This window comes from Pelodiscus sinensis, chromosome 3 (assembly GCF_049634645.1).
Source record: "Pelodiscus sinensis isolate JC-2024 chromosome 3, ASM4963464v1, whole genome shotgun sequence".
Classification (NCBI taxonomy): domain Eukaryota; kingdom Metazoa; phylum Chordata; order Testudines; family Trionychidae; genus Pelodiscus; species Pelodiscus sinensis.
In genome coordinates this window covers 52,057,146-52,079,023 of record NC_134713.1, presented here as the reverse complement: position 1 = coordinate 52,079,023, position 21,878 = coordinate 52,057,146, and the positions used below count along the sequence as shown (strand labels likewise).

General features: G+C 43.8%; 2 protein-coding genes across 10 annotated transcripts in view; both read right to left on the bottom strand.

The window, feature by feature from the left end:
• Positions 1–4,569: 4,569 nt before the first annotated feature.
• FAM135A (family with sequence similarity 135 member A) overlaps positions 4,570–21,878 on the bottom strand; it is a 151,283-nt gene continuing 133,974 nt past the window's right edge. For 7 of the 9 annotated variants that reach the window (XM_025186756.2, XM_006127228.4, XM_025186759.2 and 4 more), the window contains 4 exons: positions 17,644–17,757; positions 9,712–16,536; positions 8,210–8,362; positions 4,570–4,897 (listed from right to left, as the gene is read on the bottom strand). In XM_025186756.2, coding sequence (XP_025042541.1) covers positions 16,331–16,536; positions 17,644–17,757 — 320 coding nt within the window. In that variant the 3' untranslated portion in view covers positions 4,570–4,897; positions 8,210–8,362; positions 9,712–16,330. Of the gene's footprint in view, positions 4,898–8,209; positions 8,363–9,153; positions 9,222–9,711; positions 16,537–17,643; positions 17,758–21,878 lie in introns of all 9 variants that reach the window. The other 2 variants (XM_075923709.1, XM_075923710.1) reach the window with 2 other exon arrangements.
• On the bottom strand, positions 6,072–9,895 carry SDHAF4 (succinate dehydrogenase complex assembly factor 4). The gene is made up of 3 exons (XM_006127225.4): positions 9,763–9,895; positions 8,210–8,362; positions 6,072–6,360 (listed from the first exon to the last, which is right to left on the bottom strand). Exons 1-3 carry the CDS (start codon positions 9,797–9,799, stop codon positions 6,251–6,253), a joined length of 300 nt encoding a protein of 99 aa, XP_006127287.1. The 5' UTR covers positions 9,800–9,895; the 3' UTR covers positions 6,072–6,250.

Genomic DNA, 21,878 nt, shown 5'->3' with positions numbered 1-21,878 from the left:
TCCTATAGTGATCAGTATGATGCAAGAATAGAATTTGGAAAAATACCACAAAGAGGGCTCATAAACATAAACCCATCCCCCACAGGCTGGGCAGCCTCATTTTCCTCTCAGGCTCTGAAGTCCAGCAACTCAAATGTCCCTTTCATGTGTCAAACCCTTCTCTGCAGCCCACCCTCAGTTGCTGCCCTTGGTCAGTGCAGACACAGAGCTCCGAGGTGCATTTGCAGAGTTCACCTCCCACCCTGAGAGGAAGGTGAAGAGTCACCTAATTTGCTTAGCTCCTCAGGCATGCTTGCTTGCCACCTCTCTCTGGCAGCCACCCTGCTGGCTGCTCACTGGCTGTCTGTTTGCTGCTCCCACCACCCAGCTGCTCTCTGCACTCAGCTGCTCCCACCAGCCACTCATCATGCTTTTCCAAAACTGCCCAGCTGGCTACATGTTGCACCTCTCCATCTCCCCTGCCACTTGTTCATCAGCTGTCAGTCACCTTTAATTTTCAGCTCTCTGCAGGATGAACAGAAACACATCTCAAGTGATTTCATCTGTCAAGTGATTTTTTGTTCTTATCAGATAGGGAAGAAACACAGTCCTGCCATAACAGAAGTCAGTTCTGATTTGAGCAATTAACATAGCAAAACAGCTCCCAATGAAGGCCATTTAGCACTTTCTTTGAACAGTGTGTCTCTTGAGGGAGGGGTAGGGGCTGTTAAAGGTGCTGAAACTGTGACAGATGGAACCAGCACTGTTTAAAAGGACCTTTTGCTGAAAGCTCTTCATTATTTCAGGGCCATTTCCAGTCTTTGTTTCCCATGGGTGAACCAAAGACATTGCCTTGCAAACCTCCATCACCACAGTACCAACGGTTGATGTCCCACTGTCAAACTGATTCTACAACCACCTAGCTTGTTTCTAATACTTTTCAGCAGGAAATCTCAAAGCATTTTACTAGGAGGTCAGTATGATTAATGATAGAAATGTAGCCGTGTTAGTCTGGGGTAGTTGAAGCAAAATGCAGGACAATGTAGCACTTTAAAGACTAACAAGATGGTTTATTAGATGATGAGCTTTCGTGGGCCAGACCCACTTCCTCAGATCAAATAGTGGAAGAAAGTAGTCACAACCATATATACCAAAGGATACAATTAAAAAAATGAACAAATATGAAAAGGACAAATCACATTGCAGAACAGAAGGGGGATGCGGGGGGAGGGGGAGGAAGGAAGGTAAGTGTCTGTGAATTGCTGATATTAAAGGTAGGGAGAGTGGGATGTTTGTGAGTTAATGGTATTACAGTAATACCATTAACTCACAAACATCCCACTCTCCCTACCTTTAATATCAGCAATTCACAGACACTTACCTTCCTTTCTCCCCCCCCCCCCCCGCATCCCCCTTCTGTTCTGCAATGTGATTTGTCCTTTTCATATTTGTTCATTTTTTTAATTGTATCCTTTGGTATATATGGTTGTGACTACTTTCTTCCACTATTTGATCTGAGGAAGTGGGTCTGGCCCACGAAAGCTCATCATCTAATAAACCATCTTGTTAGTCTTTAAAGTGCTACATTGTCCTGCATTTTGCTTCAGTATGATTAATCTCACTCATTAAAGGGGAGGCTTACTGGTTAACCATTCACATCCCTAATCTCTACCGTATGAAATACATGGAGAGATGATGAATTTTTCAAGGAAAACATAGGCCAAATCTGTTCGTTCTTAATAGGGCAAACTTTCATTAATCAGTTTTTGCAGCAGTAAGAGAAATTAAAATTTAAATGACTGATCCCAATTTTACTGCCTTGCTTCCTTTTGTAGATTACCATGACCGCAACAAAAATTCATAACTTATATTAGTTACCCCTCCTCTTACCAATGGCAAGAGCTAAACAGGAAGCATTAATGTGTTCCTACCAGCATGTGGTTTGAATTTCTTAGTCTGTGTTAATTGGTATACAGACTATCAAATCAACAAAAGTGTTTTAAAAGAAACATGCTATGAAAACTATTAGAAATTTAATTTCAGTGAAAAATCTAACCATTACTTGCATGCAGGTAGAGATACATTCTCATACTGCTCACTTACAGTTGAGGGAAGGCAAATAAAAATCCATGACTTCTAAAACATCCCTGTTACCAAGGAAAATAACTGCCTTGCTATAGTCCTTTAACATTTCATGTTATTCATATTTCTTTTCAAAGTAAGAAATTTTGGTCCTTCAAGGAATAAAGTCAAAATATGTTATAAACGTACACAAATATATATAAACTATTAGTATTTGTGATAACTTTATTTCAACTAACTGAAAAGATAGTACAAATTTTCTAATTTAAAAAAATAAATGTATTTTCTTGTGATTCTCAAACTAGGAATTCTATGTTCCAAGGGTTTTATAAGAACATCCCATGATCTTCAATACTTTTTTTTATTCAAGGTAATTTTACTGCTTCCGTTACAGTAAATCCTTCCACTATAATTATTTTAAAAATTAACACAAACATTTGACCCCCAAATAAGGAGACTGTCACATTCTGGGGTGCAATCCAGACCACTCCAGTGATTGTGTCACTGTCTGCCCTGTAATCCCAAGTGCCTTAGATGCTCTGCTGATATGTATTGCAGCCTAGATACTGACAGCCAACAGACAAGAATGTACTGAATAGGGATGTTTACAAGTAGATTAACAGATAAGCTAAGGTTTATCCATTAATGTAGTTGACTACATGCACTCCTCATTCCCCCACTCACTCTGTCCGCGGTGGGGGGTGGGGTCTGAGATCCCAGTGGGCAGAGGCTGCTCCCTCTTCCAGAGAGCAGCCTCTGTTCGTGGTGAACTTGAGCCTGCCATGGACAGAGGCTCTTCCCCAGTAGCAGCAGCCTCTGTCCATGGGGGATCCTCTGTCTGCAAGGAACTCAGACTTTCTAGCAGCAGCATCTGTCTGCAGGCAGCCCAGGCTCCTGCAGACAAAGGCTACTTTATGTCAGCCTCCCCAAACCCCCGCCCCAGCAGTGTCTGTCCACAAGGAGCTTGGACTCCCCATGGACAGGAGCTGCTGCCACCCTGCACTGCTGCCTCTGTATGGCTACGTTTATACAACATTATTAGGAAATAACATAGTGCACGTCTACACTACAAGCCTTTATTTCAAAATAAATGTCAAGCTGGAAGACTTCTTACTCTGACTCATGGTAACCCTAATTTCACAAAGAGTAAGGAAAGTTGAAGGAAGACTCCCTATTGTGTAGACAGCACCAAAAGCTGAGTTAAGCTACTTCGACTTAAGCTGCGCAATTGACACAGATGAAGTTGCGTAGCTTAGTTTTACTTTAGCATAGCTGTGTAGATGTGACCTATCAGAGGCAGCAACATGGGGCAGCAGCCAGCTGGTCCGTGAGGGAAGCTGGTTTTTAAACGGTCTCCCCTTGTGGGCCAGCTCCCGACTGGCACCCCCACTGCTGCAGATACAGAGGCAGCAGCGTTGGATGGCAGTGGGCTCCCTGGGAGTGGGGCTGGAGTTCACTGGCTGCCGGCCCTGTCCCCAGGACTATAGAATAGTGGACTCTACTAAAAATTCATGTAGTTAGTTGACTATTCTATTACTCGCTGTCTAACATCTCTAGTACTGAGTGTCTGTGTATTAAACAGCACTGGCTGAGCACTCTGATTACAGCATGTCACGGTCCACCCGCTGGTCCCAACCGTATTGTCAACAAAAACAAAACAAGGAAGGCTTTGGGGTTAATGCGTCGGCCACTGCCGGCGGGGTGGGGTCCAGGCCCTCCCTCGCTCCCGAACCCCGGCCCAGGGCCCTAACACTAGGAGCTTGACTCCCAGTGGAAGCAGGTGGGGGCTTGTCCCTAAACTCGCGGGCTTCGCGACCCTCGCTGGGCCTCAAGACCCCGCCAGCGGCGGGCTCAACTCTCCCCGCTCCACCCTGGCGTAAGCGACTCGGGCTCCCAGCCCGCTGGTTCCTCCCCAGCCCCGGTACCTGCTCCTCCGTTTTCCTCCTGCTTCCTTCCTCTCTCTCGCTGGCCCATCCGGCCCCTTTTATCCTCCCCTCGGCCGTTTATCCCCATTTCCGGGTTCCCGGCGGCCATTTTGCCCATCGCATTGGTGACGTCAGCTGATATCATTTCCGAGCGCTGCTGCACGCCGTCTTCCCCGCCCTCGGGCCAGCCAGCCGCAGTCTTCCCCGGCCCCTGCCCGTCTCGGGGGCAGTCCGGAGGTGGGTTCCCCAGGGCTGCTGCCGCAGCCCCGGCGGCTCCTGCAGCCCCGGACGGTCCTTCCGCCCGCAGCTGGTGACGGGGTTGCTCCACCCCGTCACACAGCAGCCTTCCTATTACACCCAGCCACATTCTGGTGTACACCAATCTTGGTTCCTTCTAACCAAGTAACTCCAACACACTCCCAGTGTGGAATTTTCACCAAACCACACACATTGCAATGTCTGGCCTCTTCCTGGACCATTCAGAGGAATAAGGTTAGTTTGCTCCTATAAAGAATGAAGGCCTAGCGGTTTACCATATAAATTGGAGTTAATCTTTTCAATTCAAATACAGTATTAGATTGGGTGTAGATTAAAACAAAATAAGTTTATTAACAACAAAACATAGGTTAAGTGATACCAAGTAAAATAAATGAAAGTACAGATGGTTATGTACAATTAAAAATGAAAATCACATCTAAAAATCGAATACTTTATCTAGCCAAGATACGGGCTTTGGTTTCTCTCACCAATCACTTTGTCCAACATGGACCTTCCACAGAAGTACAGGATGCTGGATCCTTTAGTTTTCCTTTAAAAAAAATTGGTATTCCTTGCCTCCCTCTTTTAAAGTCCAATGAACCTCTGAAATTGATTCTTCTGAAGGCTAATCCCCCAAATATAGTTCATTCAAGCTGTGAGAAAGAAGAGAGTCTGATGAGGAAGAAAGTTCCATGTTGGATTTTTTCCCTGATTGTATTTCTTAAAATGCAACTTAAATTGTTCCTACCTCTCCAATGCAAATTAAAGGCCATTTGACATGTGACTGCTAATCAACTCTGATGGCATCTGGCTGGAGGCACTAGCTTGTCCTGGTAGCTTAAGAACCAACTCTTTGGGCCTTAGTATTCAAACACACTCTTTGCTACTATCTTAACATTTCCAGGAGAAATTAATATGCTACTCCTGTGTGTCTGCAGATGCACATAATTCCCCAGAATTCCTATCTTGTTTAATTTTGTATTTTCCTGCATAAAAAATATGTTGCATAAGAAGTGATGCACAGGCTGCTGTGACAGGCAAAAGGAGGAACTGCAGCACGTTTAGGCAACGTTTTTTCGTGTATGAAAATAACAAAAGTTCTATGTCCAGTTCTATAGAATTCCCCTTAGAGTAGCAATTCATCACAGCACCCCTGCCTGCAAAGCCAGGTTAGGACAGAATAGGGCTGGTGGGGAGAGACAGCCTGGGATTCAGAATAGCTAGTGCAGGGACAGACTTATGGACTTAGGGATAATGGGGTGATAACCCTGAGCCTGAGGATAGTAGATGAAGAGATTCATAGGGTGTGGAGGACCATGGGTAAATGTTCCAGACTAAATTGGAGAGACTGGTGTCAGTCAAGGCCTGCTAGGGTGGCTTCCCAACTCCCTAACAATGCCCACCCCACAAAAAGCCCTTCTCCAACCATATCCAACAACCTATAGGTTCATTCCTAGGCTCCTTCTCTCTCCCTCAAATCCTGCAGTACCCGACTCCCCCAAGCCTTTGTATTGCTTCTGCGGGAAATACAGTTCTGAATTGTAATTTAAATGAATTACACATAGTTCTGTATTAATATGTCTAGTAAGGAATCTATTTGTAAAAAAAAAAGTTTTTTGCTTGTATTGTTACAGACATATTTGCTGACAGGTATTTTGAAATAAATTACTAAAATAATTGAAAGTGGCACAATTATATTATATTATTTTGGCAAATAAAATATACAGAATTTTCAAACATTGTGTGCAGAATTTAACTTTGTCACAGAAATCCCCCAGGACTATATGCAAATGAATTTAATATACAAGAAAAAAAGGACTAAAATGATGAATATTAACTAGCAATGTTTATTTGCAGAAAACATCTCTCAGGATATTCTTTAAATACATGTTGCAAAAAAGAAGCTCCATTTAAGAATTAAAAGGAACAATTAGGAGAAATTTTTCTATCTAAATATTTTAAACATGTATCAAACATCCTGTTCGCAATATAGATATATTTGTACATTAAAAATCTATACAACGTCCTTTTCTCTCCCAGTCTCCATAACGAGTAGGTTCAGGGCCTTTGGGTCCACCCTTTTCCTTTGTGGCAGGATTGATGTTATCTGGAAATTCTAAAACAATATGGAAACTTTAGAGGCTAGACAGTCATCTGCCCAGAATGATTAAGCATAACAAACCCTGTATCTTGGCAGGGAGCTAGAGTAGATGAGACGTGGTCCCTTCCATCCCCATGGTTCTATAATTCTATGATTAAAAGACCAATCAAGTTGGCAGCCATAGTACAACAGTAAAGATTGACATTATTACATCTTGGGAGCTTTGGGTTCAAAATCTTGGCCACAATTATCAAACATAAGTAGCTATAGTCAGGAACCTAATACCATAATTTAGGCCCCTTAATAAATGTGACCTGATATTCAAAACAAAACAAAAGCTGCTCATTCACAGCTATTAACACTGAAATGAAAATACACTTAATTGAATAGGAAGTGCACATACTTGCACCTCTGAAAATCAGTCCACTCTTCACTTTTGCTGACGCCTCTAATTTTAAATACTCAAATCTAAAAATATTGGCCAAGATACATTCTGTCTATATTTCTTTGTTTTTTAGGCAGGAGAGTGGGAAGACATCTCAGTTTATGTAAAAATAATTGAGTTTTTATAGAAGCAATAATTTCTACCAGGAACTGTGTGTTGATTGCTATCACTTCATGAGGAAGGCACCAAGTACTATAATGACAGGCAAAAACATAAAACCCTAAAATAGACAGAAAAGCTTTAAAAAAATCAAATATTTTTAAATGTGCCTTTTTATCTTGCTTTGTTCAGCATCTACATGGATTTTTAAATGTCAATATATGCATATGATTCTGGCATGGGTAGGAGAAGCACAAATGCTTCATCATCTCTATTTAATAGAACGCTATAAAACTTCTTAAAATATCTAAGCAGTAGAATCTCAAGTGATTCCTCAGTGGTTTTGATAAACTAATTATTCACTATCTACTGCTATTGTAAGTCCTCTGCTATCTGGTTCAGAGCCAGCATAGAGCTGTTGGCCTTCTAAGTGAGAATTACTGCAGTGTCATGATCAGTAAACCCAGGTACAGGTAAAATGAAAACTCAAGGCTTTTTCTGACTTAGCCCTAAATACAGAAACCCTAAACATGAACACAACAAAAAAGTATGGATTCATTAAAGTAATATCAGTGATGGCATTCACTTCTTTTGGGTGTAAAAGGATACAAGACAGAATTAGAATTAAACATTTGTCTCTCTCCTTACACAGTCTCTCCAAAGCTGCATAAATCCTGATGGTAATCACAGTTCAATACTATTCACAGCCTCAGACATTCCTCTTATTTGTAAATCATTTACATAGCACTATAAATGTTTATGGTGTTTACAGGCATGTAAAAAAAGCCTTGCGCTAGACAGCTTAAAAGTAATTTAGGTGGCACAACTATAAGACACAAATTCTAAGAGATGAACAACAAAAGGCAACTGATCATGGTGCAATGGGTGAGTACTGCTAGTTTAAAGTAACTACTTGTCTTAGGCCAAGAGGAACGATTCCTAGAGATGGCTGTGAAAACACACACAATTTATATGTCACTTAAATCAAGTGCAAGGGGCTTTACAGGACCAATGCCTAAAATGGCAGTTTGTAAGGAGTTAGTGGCCTGATGCTTTTGCTTTTCTACCACTATATACAACTCAGTCATAGAATTTAAGGACAGAAGGAATCACCAGATCACCCATTTCCACCTCCCACTGCAGTATAAAACAGGTATTTAATGCCAGCTACGAACAGATAAATAGCATGTTTCAGAGTTTTCCTCTACAAGGCTTGATCCCAAGAACTGCTAAGCATCCACTGCTCACATAAGATTTGCAGGCACTTAGCATCTCCCTTAATTGCATTGTTTCCCTCTTTTTAGAAAACCCATAACTTACTTTCCAGTGGTTCTCTCTCTCTATTGGACTCTTCTGGTTCATCAAGACGACCTACAGGTAATTTTGATTTCTTAGGGGATTTCTGGATAGGTTCAGACTTTCCTTCCACACTAGAACTAGTTCTCCTCAAAGAGCTGCACAGTGACACTGGCCCTATCAAATAAACACACATTAACAGGTAAGTTTATTAAAATTAACAGTTTTATGCTGAATAACTGTGTCAACCAGTGTTTAAAAACCCTCATCCAAACTTACTCCACTCCACCTCCTGGAGAATGAATGCTCATTCTGGGCAGGAGCACAAAAAGATATTTTGTGTGCCAAATCCTAAACTGTTAGGGCATATTCTTAAATGTAGCCCCTAGAGGGAGATACAAACAAACCCATCAATGGTCTAGTGTGTATCTGTGGCTTTTAAACTTGACAAGGTTATATATCACTTGAAGTATCTTGTCCTGTATTTCAGAGTCAAGATAAGAAGTATGCTGGCATGCACCAATGTACACATTTCCCCCCCTCCAGGAGCGGGCTTCTACTTCCTAGTTGATTTCTGGGGCCTGCACCCAGAGTTGGAGCTAGATAGCAAACCTTAGTGGCAGGTGTTGGGACCACTGGACAACCCCTTGCTACAGCAGCAAAGCAGTTACAACCAAAGCTTTCACTGAGTAAACCGAGACAACAGTGAGCAGATCCGAATTCAATCTAATTTATACAATCAGCCTGTACAGGTAACATTTAAAGAAAGAAAAACATTGATTTTGTCGGCAAGCCCGATCCACATTAAAAAGTGAATTTGGGAGAACATCTGGCACTAGCCCTACTTCACCATCCATTGCAGCCAAGGCACGCGGGAAAACCGGCCAGCTCGTCAAAGCACAGCCACGAAGGTCTCCGCACGCGTACACAAAGCAGCGTGTCTGCACCGAGATCGAGCTGTCACTTACTAACAAAGCCGGTGGAGATGGAGGTGCAGGCGCGCTCGGTGACGTTACAGGTTTGGGAGAAAAGGACGCTTCGAGTACGCAGAAAACGAGAGAGAATTTAAAAAAGGGGGAGGGGAGGGGAGGGGAATTTCGCTCAAGGAAACGTCCGTGATGGAACGTGACCGAAGAGCAGGGGCAGAAAGAGCAGGGCGCGTGCAAAGGGAAAGCGAGGGAACAAGCCTTCGCGCGCCCCGGGCCGCTCCCTGGTACTGGGCCTACGGGTCCCCTCCAAAACACTTGGATCCGGCCCGAAACCCGCGCGCCCGCCGGGGCCGATGAAGAGGCGGGTTTCCCAAGGCGGCTTGGCTGCCGGGGGGGGGGGGGGGGGGCTTCCCGCCCGGACACCCGCCTGCGAGCCAGCGCCGGGAGGCCGCAGCCCGCCCTCGCAGCAGCTGGTGGAGACCGACCCCCGGGGAGCCGCCCGAGCAGGCCTGGCTTGCAGCAGCAGAGCCCCCGGCAGCGGCGCGGCGCTGGGGCCCAGACGTGCTGCAACGTCCCGGGCCGCGGGGCTCCCCCTACCCCGGCGCTTCAGGCAGCCTCAAGCCAGCGGGCCCTTCCCGCGCCGCTTACTCGCCACTCGGCCCAGCTGCAGCAGCCGCAGCGCCATAGCGCGGAGCTCCCAGGGGCGTGGGCCGGCCTGGGCCTGCGCGGCAGCTCCGCTCACCCCCCGCGGGGCGCGCAGCGGGCGAGGCTGGGCGTGACAACCGCTGAGCTGCTGCTTGCCGGCACACGCGTGTCGGGCCCCGCCCTGCCCCTATTCCCGCCCGATTCCGGCTCCCGGGGAGCTACAGCCGGGCGGTGGGCGCCGCCCGTGTCTGATAAAACAACGTGGGAACCCCTCATGTCAGGAACAACGCGCGTTGAAGTCCCGGGCGCTTCCGTTGCAGAAGGGACACAGATCCGAGTCAGAACCGTCCCCTTCAAGTTCTCTACTCCTTCAGCTACTGCAGTAAGAGAAATATTTTAAACAGCCCCCCCTTCTCCCAGGGCCTTCTCTGAAAACAGTGGAAAAGCCTATTCTGTGCCATACGTGTAAGACATGTTGGTAGAATGATAAAAAGGCTAGAGGAAGATAGTTAGTGCCATTCACTGAAAAATATTTTAAACTAGCCCCCTCCCCATCAAAAGTCCAGAGAGTTTAAGGAGAGGAATAAAGCACCATCAGGAAGATAAAACTCCTACTGTAACCTTGTCTACAAGCAGAATATACCAACCATCACTAAATCTGCATAACTCTTCTTTGGACGCTCAGATTGGACCATCTTATAGGGTGCATTTACACTGCAGGGCTAAAAACTACACAACTTCAGCTACATCAATTGCATAGCCTATACCCATATAGATTTAACTTGTCAGTTTCTGATCAATGGAAATGAAACTAGTATAATAAAATATGCTTAATCTGAGTGTGTACACAATAAGATTTAAGTAGTTTAACTACATCAGTTTCTAGAAACAATTTACATTTGTTAATAACAATTCTTGCTTCAGATGAGTAGCCAGGAAACATTTATTCAGTAGATTAAACATGTGAGTGTAAGAAAACAATGTATCTCTGATTCTCAAGTAAAGCTTACTCAACTTCATCACGTTCTGTTTTTGTTTTTTAAATACCTTTGAATAGTTCCTTGCTTTCTCAAACATATGCTGGCTGGTACAGAGCTATAATATTTTAGTATTATCTGCTACCAGCTTGAAATGCATATCTGGTCGGTGTGAGGTTCATGCACTTTGGAGCTTGCACGCATATATGCCTGTTTACTGGGTTTATCTTCTAGGCCATGGACTGTCAAAATACAGCCATTGCCTAGATCTGACCTGCCAAACTACCGTATTTGGCCCATTACTGTCATGCCACTCACTGCTAGCTTCAGGCAGGCTCCCATCCTGCTACACCCCCATATGCCACTTACAGTGTCTGGCTGTGGGGACCGTATGTTCTCTGCGTGACACATTCTGGGGGGGCACTTCACACAACCAGAAACTAGGCAATGAAACCTGCTTGGGCTGTGCTTGCTGCACAGTTCACAGAGGGCTTCCCTCCCCAAGGGGCTCATGGGACGCAGAGAGCACATGGTCCCCACAGCCAGACACTTGGAACAGCATGAGGGAGCATAACAGGCAGGAAACCAGCCAGAGAGTTGATTCAGGTAAGCACCTCCTAGCCAGAGCTTGCACCTGGTACCCCACCCCTTCCTGCACCCCAACTCCCTGCCCCATATCACAACTCAAATCCTATGGACACCCTCCTGCATGCCCGCCCCAGGTTACAATCCTCTCCCAGATCCTGCACCCTCATACACTCTTCCTCCAGATCACAATCCTCGCCTGCACCTGAATGTCCTCCCACACCTTGTGCCCAAATTTTCCTGCCCCAGTTCACAACCCCCTCCTTCACCCAAACTCCCTCCCGAATTCCACACTACTTCCTGCACCCCAACCCTATGCTCTAAGCTCCTTTCTGCATCCTACCTCCATCCCAGACTTACCTCCTCTATTAATATCATAGACGAGCGCAGCTCTTGACTACTTACCAAATTCTTGGAGTGGCCCCTAATAAGATGATTGCTCACCCATCTTCTAGATTAATACATAGCCTTACTTCAACAGACAGCTTTTGCATATAACCACAAACTAATGTTTTATCATAATATAGATTATGTAATGTATTGTATTTTCCTAATAATTATATTTGACTGATACAAAAAGGTAGGGTGACAATCAGAACAAAATGAAAAATACTTTCTGTAGACCTCAGGATTTCTTTAGTAAAAATATGCTTAAATTGTAAACGAAGGGGCATAAAAGTGTATTAATTTCTGCTGCAGAATTTGATCCCATTTAAGAATGTTAAGCGGGTAATTCGCTTATTATGTAGTCAATGCAAATTGTATTAACTACACAATTAGTCGATAAGGGGAGGTGATCTGTCCTGGCTCATGCTGGGTCCAGGAGCTACCCCTGCTGCACCTCTACAGTTCAAATGTAGTAGGAGCTGGGTGCGCAGCATTTCAGCTCCTACTTCATTTAAACTGCAGAGCTCACGCCAGCTCTGGAACCACTGAGGCTTTGCATTTTAAATGTAGTAAGAGCTACCTGCCTCTTACTACATTTATAATGCAGAACTGCAGTGTGGGTAGCTCCTGGGGCTCTGCTTCCCTTCCCCCTCCTCACACACCACAGAGATGGTGCTGGACTGAACCGTCTAAAAGCTGGGTTTTGCTCCCCCCTTCTTGATGCCCCTGACACAAAGGCAGTGGGGTAGGGGGGAAGCGAGTAGTCACTTGACTACCCAATAAGCTTTGGCTATTGGGTGTCTTTTGACAAAAATGCCTCCAAACGTAACAAACATTTACAAGAATGTAAAATACATTTTTAGAGTAATGTGAGTGTAAATACTATGCACAACCAATAAAAGAGCCATTTTCATAGTTGAATGTCTTGATTGTTGTATTCTTTTGTCAGCGTAAGGCTGTGGTTCTCAACTGGTGGTCCATGGTGACTTTTTCGGTGGTCTACAGGAACATTGTCCAAAGTCACACGGCATGAGCAAGCACTGCCATTAGGCTGTTTTATGCCGTGTTCAGAAGCACACGGCGCGTCATCCATAGCTTCACCTAGGACGCAACCACATTGTGTTGCCAGTAACTTCCGTCTGAGGCTCTGAGCGCCAGTGTAGCTGCCGCCATTGTGCTGAGCGGTTGCTGTGTCATTCGTCTGGTGCTACATGTGCTGTTTTACAGGTGTGGTGTAGTTTGTTTATAATAGCAACGACAGGAAGAAATGTCAAGCACAAGTATTCAGAGGACTACATCAAATTCGGCTTCACTTGTTAAGAAAAAGAAGGTGTGGATTTGCCACAATGTGTTATTTGTTTCAAAGTCTTGGGGAATGACTCAATGAAGCCAGCTAAGCCGAAACTCCATCTCAAAAAGTGTCACCCCAACTTGTTGCAAAAGGATGAAGATTATTTTGAATGGCGGTTATCAGGTCTGAAACGGCAGCGCCTCAACTCAACAGGTGCATTCTGCAATAAGACAAGCAATGCAGTGCGTGCTTCCTACATTGTTGCATACAAAGTTGCACAGGCCAAGAAGCCTCATACCATTGTAGAGCAACTTGTGCTCCCCTGTGCAAAAGAGATGGTGCGACTTATTCTTGGTGAGGAAGCAGCAAAGAAGCTGAATGATATATCTGTCTCTAATGACACAGGATCAAGATGGATAAATGAGATATCACAGAACATCAGTGAACAAGTTGTGGATGAAATAAAGAAGTCTCCATTGTTTGTCTTACAATTGGATGAATCGACTGACGTCACGTGCTCTCAGCTATTGGTGTTCGCACGATACATGGTTGAGGGAGACTTCAAAGACAAGTTTCTTCTTTGTAAGACTCTTGATACCCCCACAAAGGCTCAGGATGTGATGGAAATTAACAATTTCTTTGAAGTACATGATCTGGATTGGGTAAATCTTGTGGGTGTCACCACACACTAGTGAAACAGCATGCTCCAATGGTAACTGGAGTTCACTGCTTTATTTCATAGGGAAGCTTTGGTGTCAAAAAACATTGCCTGATCAAATGAATGCCGTTTTCGAAGGGTTGACAATAGTGGTGAATCACATCAAATCATTGGCTCTGAACACCAGGCTGTTCAAAAGATTTTGCTTGGCCATGGGTTCCGACTTTGATGTGTTGCTGTTCTATACTTCTGTACGGTGGTTGTCAGCAGGGAACATACCCAACAGAGTTTTTCAATTGAGAGAGGAGATGGATTTATTTCTCCAGGCTCAAGGGAAAGAGGAATTCCGAAATGTGTTGACGCAGTCAAATTTAGAACTTGCGTATCTTGTCAAAATTTTTGGAATCTTGAACAAACTGAATCTTCAGCTGCAAGGGAAAGGTGCAAATCTGTTTTCTCACCAAAGCATCATCGAGGCTTTTCTTGACAAATTGGAACTCTGGATCATAAGAGTCGAAGGCAATCATTTGGTTCAATTTCCATACATGGATGCCATGCTCCGGGAAAAGGAAGCCATTCGGATGCAAATTCTCCATCATTTACAGAAGCTATGAGACAAATTCCAACTATACTTTCTGGAGGTGGACAGGACAAGGGATGGATTATTTTTCATCAGGAATCCATTTAGAACAGATGTTAATAGTGTTTCAGAGCATCTGGAGAAGGAACTCTTGGATCTGAAAAATGATTTTGCGGCTCAAGACGTGTTACCAGCAGTCCACCATAGAGAAATTTTGGGTCAGCATGACCGGGAGTTACCCAAATCTGTCAACACACGCAGTCAGATTTCTTTTGCCATTTGTATCAACTTGTGTGTGTAAGACTGGATTTTCATATTTGTTGCACATTAAGTTCAAACAGAGGAATCAGCTTGCAGTGGAAAGCGATATTTATTGTGCATTATCAAGTACCACTCCAAACACTGAAAAACTTGTCAGGGAGAAGAGAATCTAAAAATCTCTTAGTAAGAAATACATTTCAAAACAAAATATTCGTTGTCTGCTCTTTTTTATCATGTCTCAAAAAGGAGGTGGTCCACGAAAATTTTTTGATTGGCCTGGTGGTCCATGGACTGAAACGAGTTGAGAACCACTAGCATAAGGACTTGCCTTATGCAATTCAATAATACAACATTATTTAAAGTGATCAAATGGTTGCTTTGCAGACTAATATAAAGATGGCCCTTTGACGCTTATAAACTACAGAGAAAAAATAACTTGACAAAGATTACAAGATCAAACCCTATCAAAATGCAAGGTTACTTAATTATGAACTATTATTGACATAGCTGTGTTAAATAATACACAATATACAGCCTCCCAACATTTTGTAAATTAGCAAAAGATTTCAGTTTTATTTTCTAGTAGAATCATTTGTTCATTTTATTAATGCCAGATGCAAGAACACAATACTAAAAATAAACATGCATTACTTATACAACCGATTTGTTTTTCAAAAAATTCTGTTCAGTACAATTAGTGAATGCACATATTACCTCTTTTCCACATTTAGTGCATTACTGTTTTAAACAGGTAAAGGGGTAGGGAGGAGGAATTGAACATAATGCTATTCAGCACCAATAAAAAGTCAACAGATCTTTAACATTCCTGTATATCAAAAACATTTTATCTGCATCACTGAACATGTAAAGTTTATAATTTTGTTCCATTTCAAGATACCTTGATTTATATTTACAATACTTTGTAATCAATAAAATATTTTAAGAATATTTAAAAATTATCTAAATTCATAAAAGTATTGCAGAAATTTATTACATTACTTATTTTATGCACATACAAGGAAGTCCATGTAAAAGGTTCATTTGAAGAACTGAACTGAGAGTAAGAGCAATTTTATTTAACTTTGCAAAACCTCAATTATTAGAAGGCAGCTGTCATTTAAACATTCAAAAATCCCTAATTGCAGCTTACTTCTGAACCTTACAGTTCCAGTAATATAAGTGAATATGTAAACCAACATGTTTTTGAGATCATCAGTAGAAAATATATATCCACAGGCATAACATGTTTAATAATGACAATTTTATAGAAAACTACTAGGATGTAGTGATATCTGAACAGAAGACTCAGTTTGCTCATTAAAATAATGGCCTTTACCAGTATTTCAGATATAGCTGTTTTCAAAGTATGATATTTTAGCAGCTAATTGTTTTTCCAGTTAGACTTCTAAAATGCTAAAATATAGCAATCAGATGCATAATACTTTATTAGAATTTTTAAATTCCAATTTATTTTGGCATCCAAAAGCCTCTATTAAAATGTAGTCATATAGCAGTGACTTTTATAGTCTAAGAATCAATAATAAACCAACCAAATGTACATACTGCAATTTAATCTCCACTCAATTAGGTACCCCAAAATTAAGAAAAAGTAATAGAAAAATAAAAAGAATCAAATAAAAAATATTGCACAACCACATTACCTAGAAAGTAAAGTTGATGTTAAAAAAGCTCTAAACATGGATGATATAAATTATCTTCCATACAAAAGTATAAATATCTCAAAATACAGCTGCAGCTATACTTCAATACCACACATTATTTAATTCATCTGTTAATGAGGTAATAGTGAAGTTTCTTGCAATGCTTTTCTTCTACTGGAAATATTTTAGGGCAGCAACCAAAAAGAACTTTTCTAAAAATATTTCTGAATCAAGAACAGCAATGTGTGCAGCTCTCCCTATGAGAGAATCAGCTGTATTGGGCAATGCATTGATGACATTATAACGAACCAAATTACATTCCTTGTTTTGAAGAACGGGCAGGAGCAGATTCTGGATCATTTCTGCATAAATTGGTCCTGTAAAAAACAAAGAAACCAAAAAATTTGAATTACACGAGCCATCCAGGATGAGCTAATGTTATGTTTCCTTGAATATGAAAATATGTACAGCAAACTTCCGATAATCCGGCACCTTTAGGACCCAGAGGGTGCTGGACTATCAGATATGCCGGAGTACCAGAATGGGGGCTATGAGGGGTCTGGGGTGGCGGGAGGGGGGTTGGCGGGGAACTGTGCAGCGTGGGAGAGGGCGGTGCTGCAGGGCCAACCCGGCAGCACCCCAGCTGCTCTGCCCCCAGCTTCCCCAAGTCAGCCGCTGCTGAAACTGACCAGCGGCTGACTTGGGGAAGCCGGGGGCAGAGCAGCTGGGATGCTGCCGGGTTTGTCCCGCAATACCGCCCCTCACCTGAGTGGCACTGCGGGACAAACCCGGCAGCGCCACTCAGGTGAGGGGCGGTATTGCGGGACAAACCTTGCAGCACCCCAGTTGCTCTGCCCCCGGCTTCCCCAAGTCAGCCGCTGGTCAGTTTCAGCAGCAGCTGACTTGGGGAAGCCGGGGGCAGAGCAGCTCCAATTGTCTGGTTGGCTGGAGCACTTCCGGGTTCCAGTTGGTGCCGGGCTATCAGGAGTGCTGGAACACTGGATGCTGGACAGCTAGAGTTTTACTGTACATGTTCCAGAAAAGAGACCTATTTTATATTGTCTCCCTACTAAGAGAACATTTGAAACCTGATTTCTATAGACTTTTCTAAAAAAGATAATCTTATAACTCATCAATTTTATGTTCGTATTTCAAAGTGTGTTTATTAGTACTAATTCATAATTAATCCAGAATATTTTGTTTATTTATTTTTCAGATAGAGAATGCTATAGTAATATCTCACCATGAACTGTAGTCATAAACGATCCTAAGTGGGAAAACAATCAACTTTCTTTTCACAGCTAGTATGGAATTGAGTCTCTGGCTAAATAAAAGCTGATCTTTTAAAAAAAAAAAAAATTACAGACACCTTTCAGCTCCCGAAGTCAACATTATATGAAAAATGTTTGTTTATCCTGACATTTGTTATAAAGCCATCTGTGGACTAAAACACAGGGAGACTTCACATGCTACTCATTTATTACCTGATTGTTTGTCTTTCAAAGCTGTTTTACACATCTCTATGCGGGCAGAGTGATAAGGAACATAACGATCCTGCAGGGATCCAACTAACACTATATTTTTGAAGTAATGAAGACCTGTAAGAAGGGAAATAAATTGCAAATATAAAGAATATGATTCATTTGAAAATTGCTTCAAGATCATAAAACATTTTAAAAGAAATTTGACGCTGATTTATTATTAGATCTTGTAAAAAGGAAAGGAGATTTCGTCTGTTATAGCTAAAAATATTATATCCAATCAAGTTGCATTTCAACCCTTCCAAGAACAGTGAACTTTTTCAAACAGCTAGAAATTGTACTCCAAAAAAACACCTTTCAAAGAACTGAAATAAGGGACTTCTTGAAAGAAAACAACTGAAGCAAACACTGATTTTTTGAAAAGCTAGGCTTTTCCTATTCATGAAATAGGAGATGTCTGAGGCACACAGAACACACTGTGGCTTCTGCTTTCCAGAAAGAGGCCTACACATGGGACTTGCAAAAAGGTTCTCAATTTTTTTCTGCACTTTCTGATGGAATTCAGAGATTTACAACCAAGTAACTTTATAAGCATACATTGCTGAGGGAGAAGCTCCTTCCCCTGATTACTCAGCTCAAAGAGCTTTATCATCAAAATAAGTTCACACACTCAAACATTTGAGTTGTGTGGGTATAAGGTTGCCAACTTTCTCAATTTTGCTGGGAGTCTCCTGGAATTGGGCTTGATCTCTCTGAGGCTTCTGAAGCCAATCAGAAGATCGGCCACTAAAAGTCTAATGGCGTGGCAAGACTAAAGCATGTTCCCTGCCTGCCTTGACTCCATGCTACTCCCAAAGTGACTGGCACTTCCCTTCCTTTTACAACCACAGGTTGTGTGTATAATCACGGGGTGTCTGCACGGTGCCTCGATGCCAAGCAGTGACCCAACAGCTCCTACTGACCAGGAACTGCAGGCAACGGGAACTATGGCAGTGGTGTCTACAAGCAATGGCAGTGCATGGAGCCACATGGGCGTTACCTAGAGGTGGCAGAGAGATGTTGTCTGTTTCTGGGAGTGGCACAGGGCCAGGGCAGGGAGGAAGCTTGCCTTAGCTCCACTGTGCTGCCACCTGGGACTCGGAACTGCCTGAGGTAAGTGCTGCCTGGCCAGAGCCCACACCTCAACTTTCCATACCCCAACCTCCTGCCCAGCCCTAAGCCCCCTTCTAGAGCCCACACTCCCTACCCTGCATCCCAATCCCATGCACCAGCTCAGACCACTCTCTTATACCCAAACTCCAACCCAGAGTCTGCACTCCTCTCCAGAACCTGCAGTCTCTCTTATACCCCACCCATAGTTCCTGCTAAGGTGTGTGCCTGCACAGTTGCACACAAAAAATTTCTTCCCCCACCCACCTACTTTAGAGAGCTGTGCAGCAGCACTCCCACTCGCACAGCAGGAGGGTGCTCCAGCAAGCGGAGCCGGCTGAGATGGCCAAAACTCACTCCACTCATGGTTGGAAAATCTTAGAGGGAACACTAACCCCAACCCCTGCGATCCTCTCCATATCCAAACTCACTCCTAGTACCAGCACCTCTTATCCTTTCCCTGCATCCAACCCCCTGCCCAACCTTCTGCTGCACCCAAGGTCCGTCTGAGAAGCCGCACCCACCTCCTGCACCCTAACCACTTGCCCCAGGCACAGTGCAGAGTCCCCCTCCCACATGCCCAGCTCCTCAGTCAGCCCTAAGCTTGCACGCTCTCCCACACTCCAACCCGCTTGATCTAGTGAAAATGAGGGAGGGTAGGGAAGAGAGAATGACAGGGAGGAAGGAATATAGTGAGTGGAGGCAGGGCCTCAAAAAGAGCAAAGCAAAGGGGTTTATGTGATTTGACAGTTGGCAGCTCTATACGGGCGACATATGCAGACAGATATACAACATCGATTTTTAAATAAAAATTTTAAATATCTGATTTGTTACTGAAATTTGGATTATTAAAAATTAATTTAAATTCAAGTTTCTATTTCAAATATTTAAAATTAAACACAAAACAGATAATCTATGTTAAGTTCTAAACTTACTGTCATGTATTAAAATATTAAAAGTGTTGGTAATGCTGCTAAACAATATTGTGATTGCTAAAGATAGGATAGGCAGATTTCAAAAATATTATTCCAAAAGGTAAGGACAGAATTTTAAAAATAAACATCAAGAGGACACCAGCATTCAGAAAATTGTTCATCATGTATAAAATGACTGTATAAAATTATGATAACATGAAAATTGAATTAATAATGGTTTAAATTCCTGTAGGATATACTGCCTTGTCCCTAAAATAATTGAAAATACAAAAGATAACGGGCAAAAATGTAGACTCTTTTCCTTCTGAATTATACTGTTCTGTTTTAAATCTCATCTGCAAATTTAAAAAATGTTAGTAAGTTCAAAGAGATCAAACCCAGAATAAATAATGACAAAAAGATTTCAGAAAAACTATCAAGGTGCAGAATCCTGCTATGAAATATTTATTTTATTCTGGGGGACAAAGAATCGGCCTTCACGATGCATGTTATTCAGCTATAGCTTGTCTGCGATCTGGAGAAATACATTCCAACTAGCAGATCAAATTTGAGGATTATTACAAATCTCTGTCAACCAGTCAAATGGGTTCCTGACAATGATTTTCTAGTCATAGAAAATCAGCTGACTGTTGAAGGGCTGCCTGTTGCCAAGTCAGAACTTACTGGTATTTTGTCAAAGGAAGTTCTGGCTGACATTTTTCTACAAGAAACTCACACCATGCTGAATGAAGCAAATCAGTTTAAGATAATACTATGGGGCTGCACCTCCTATTCGCAACGCTAATAGCTCTTGGGCCCCTTCCCTTGTTCCTTGCCCCCTACCCTGGCTGGGAAGGGGGCGGGACGAGGCCATGCCGGGCCCAGCTCTCCCTCCGCTGCACCACAGCTGAGGCAGTGCCAGTTTCTCGCCTCCTCTCACCGCTGGGGAAGGCTGAGCTGAGGCCAGGGCAGCTACAACTCTCCCACTGGCTGCTGGGGAAGGGAGGGGAGGGCCAGGGCTACAGGCAGCCCCAACTCTCCACGTGGGCCCTGCGGAGGGCTAGGCTGGGAGTGGGTGGGGCTTGGCTCCTGTGGACACAGAATGACTTGATGACATCACTGTTGTCCCACAGAAAATTTGTATATACAGGCAGTCCCCGACTTACGCGGATCTGACTTATGTCGGATCCGCACTTACGAACGGGACTTTCTCGCCCCGGAGCTCGCAGGCAGCGGTCCCGCCACCTCGACCTCCGGGGCAAGAAAAGCTGCTCCCGGTGCCCCTGGTCTGCTGGGGACCGTCTCCAGCAGACCAGGGGCACCGGGAGCAAAGCTGCAGCAGCGGCGGGTTCCCGCGCTTCTGCGGCTTTGCTCCCCGTGTCCCTGGTCTGCTGGGGGAGAGGGCGCGCAGAGCTAGTGTGCCCCCCCCCAGAAGACCAGGCTTTTGTTGTGGACCCTGGGCAGAGCAGCTGGGGCACTGCCAGTTGGTCCTGCAGCGCAGCTCTGGGCACTACTGGACCAACCCGGCAGCACCCCAGCTGCTCTGCCCCAGGCGTCCTGATTCAGCTGCTGCTGGTCAGTTTCAGCAGTGGCTGAATCAGGACGCCTCGGGCAGAGCAGCTGGGGTGCTGCTGGGTTGGTCCAGTAGCGCCGAGGAGCAGCGCTACTGGAGCAACCCAGCAGAACCCCAGCTGCTCTGCCCCAGGCGTCCCCAAGTCAGCCGCTGCTGAAACTGACCAGCGCTGACTACAGGAAGCCCGAGGCAGAGTTGCTCTGCCCCGGGCTTCCTGGAATCAGCCGCTGATCAGTTTCAGCAGCAGCTGACTTGGGGACGCTTGGGGTTCTTAAGTTGAATCTGTATGTAAGTCAGAACTGGCGGTCAGTTTCAGCAGCGGCTGAATCTGGACGCCAGTTCCGACTTACATACAGATTCAACTTAAGAACAAACCTACAGTCCCTATGTTGTACGTAACCCGGGGACTGCCTGTATACACAGAGAGAGAGAAGGTAAGCCACAGTCTTCATGTGAAATGTTGCTGACCCATGTACATCAGTAAGGATATTCTGGATGCTGTCCATATTTAATCTTCACCCTTTTGTGACAATTTGAAGTTGGTGGGTTTCAAATCACAAAATGTATATAAGCCATTGGGTAAAACATGGGGTTTGCAAATC

Bases quoted from the DNA above. Each gene is read 5' to 3' on its own strand.
- SDHAF4 (XM_006127225.4), bottom strand. From the start codon at position 9,799: ATGGCGCTGCGGCTGCTGCAGCTGGGCCGAGTGGCGA. The intron at 8,363-9,762 runs GTAAGCGGCGCG...TTTATTTGATAG, and splicing joins GCAGCTGGGCCGAGTGGCGA to GGCCAGTGTCACTGTGCAGC. The intron at 6,361-8,209 runs GTAAGTTATGGG...ATATTGTTTTAG, and splicing joins AGAGAGAGAACCACTGGAAA to AATTTCCAGATAACATCAAT.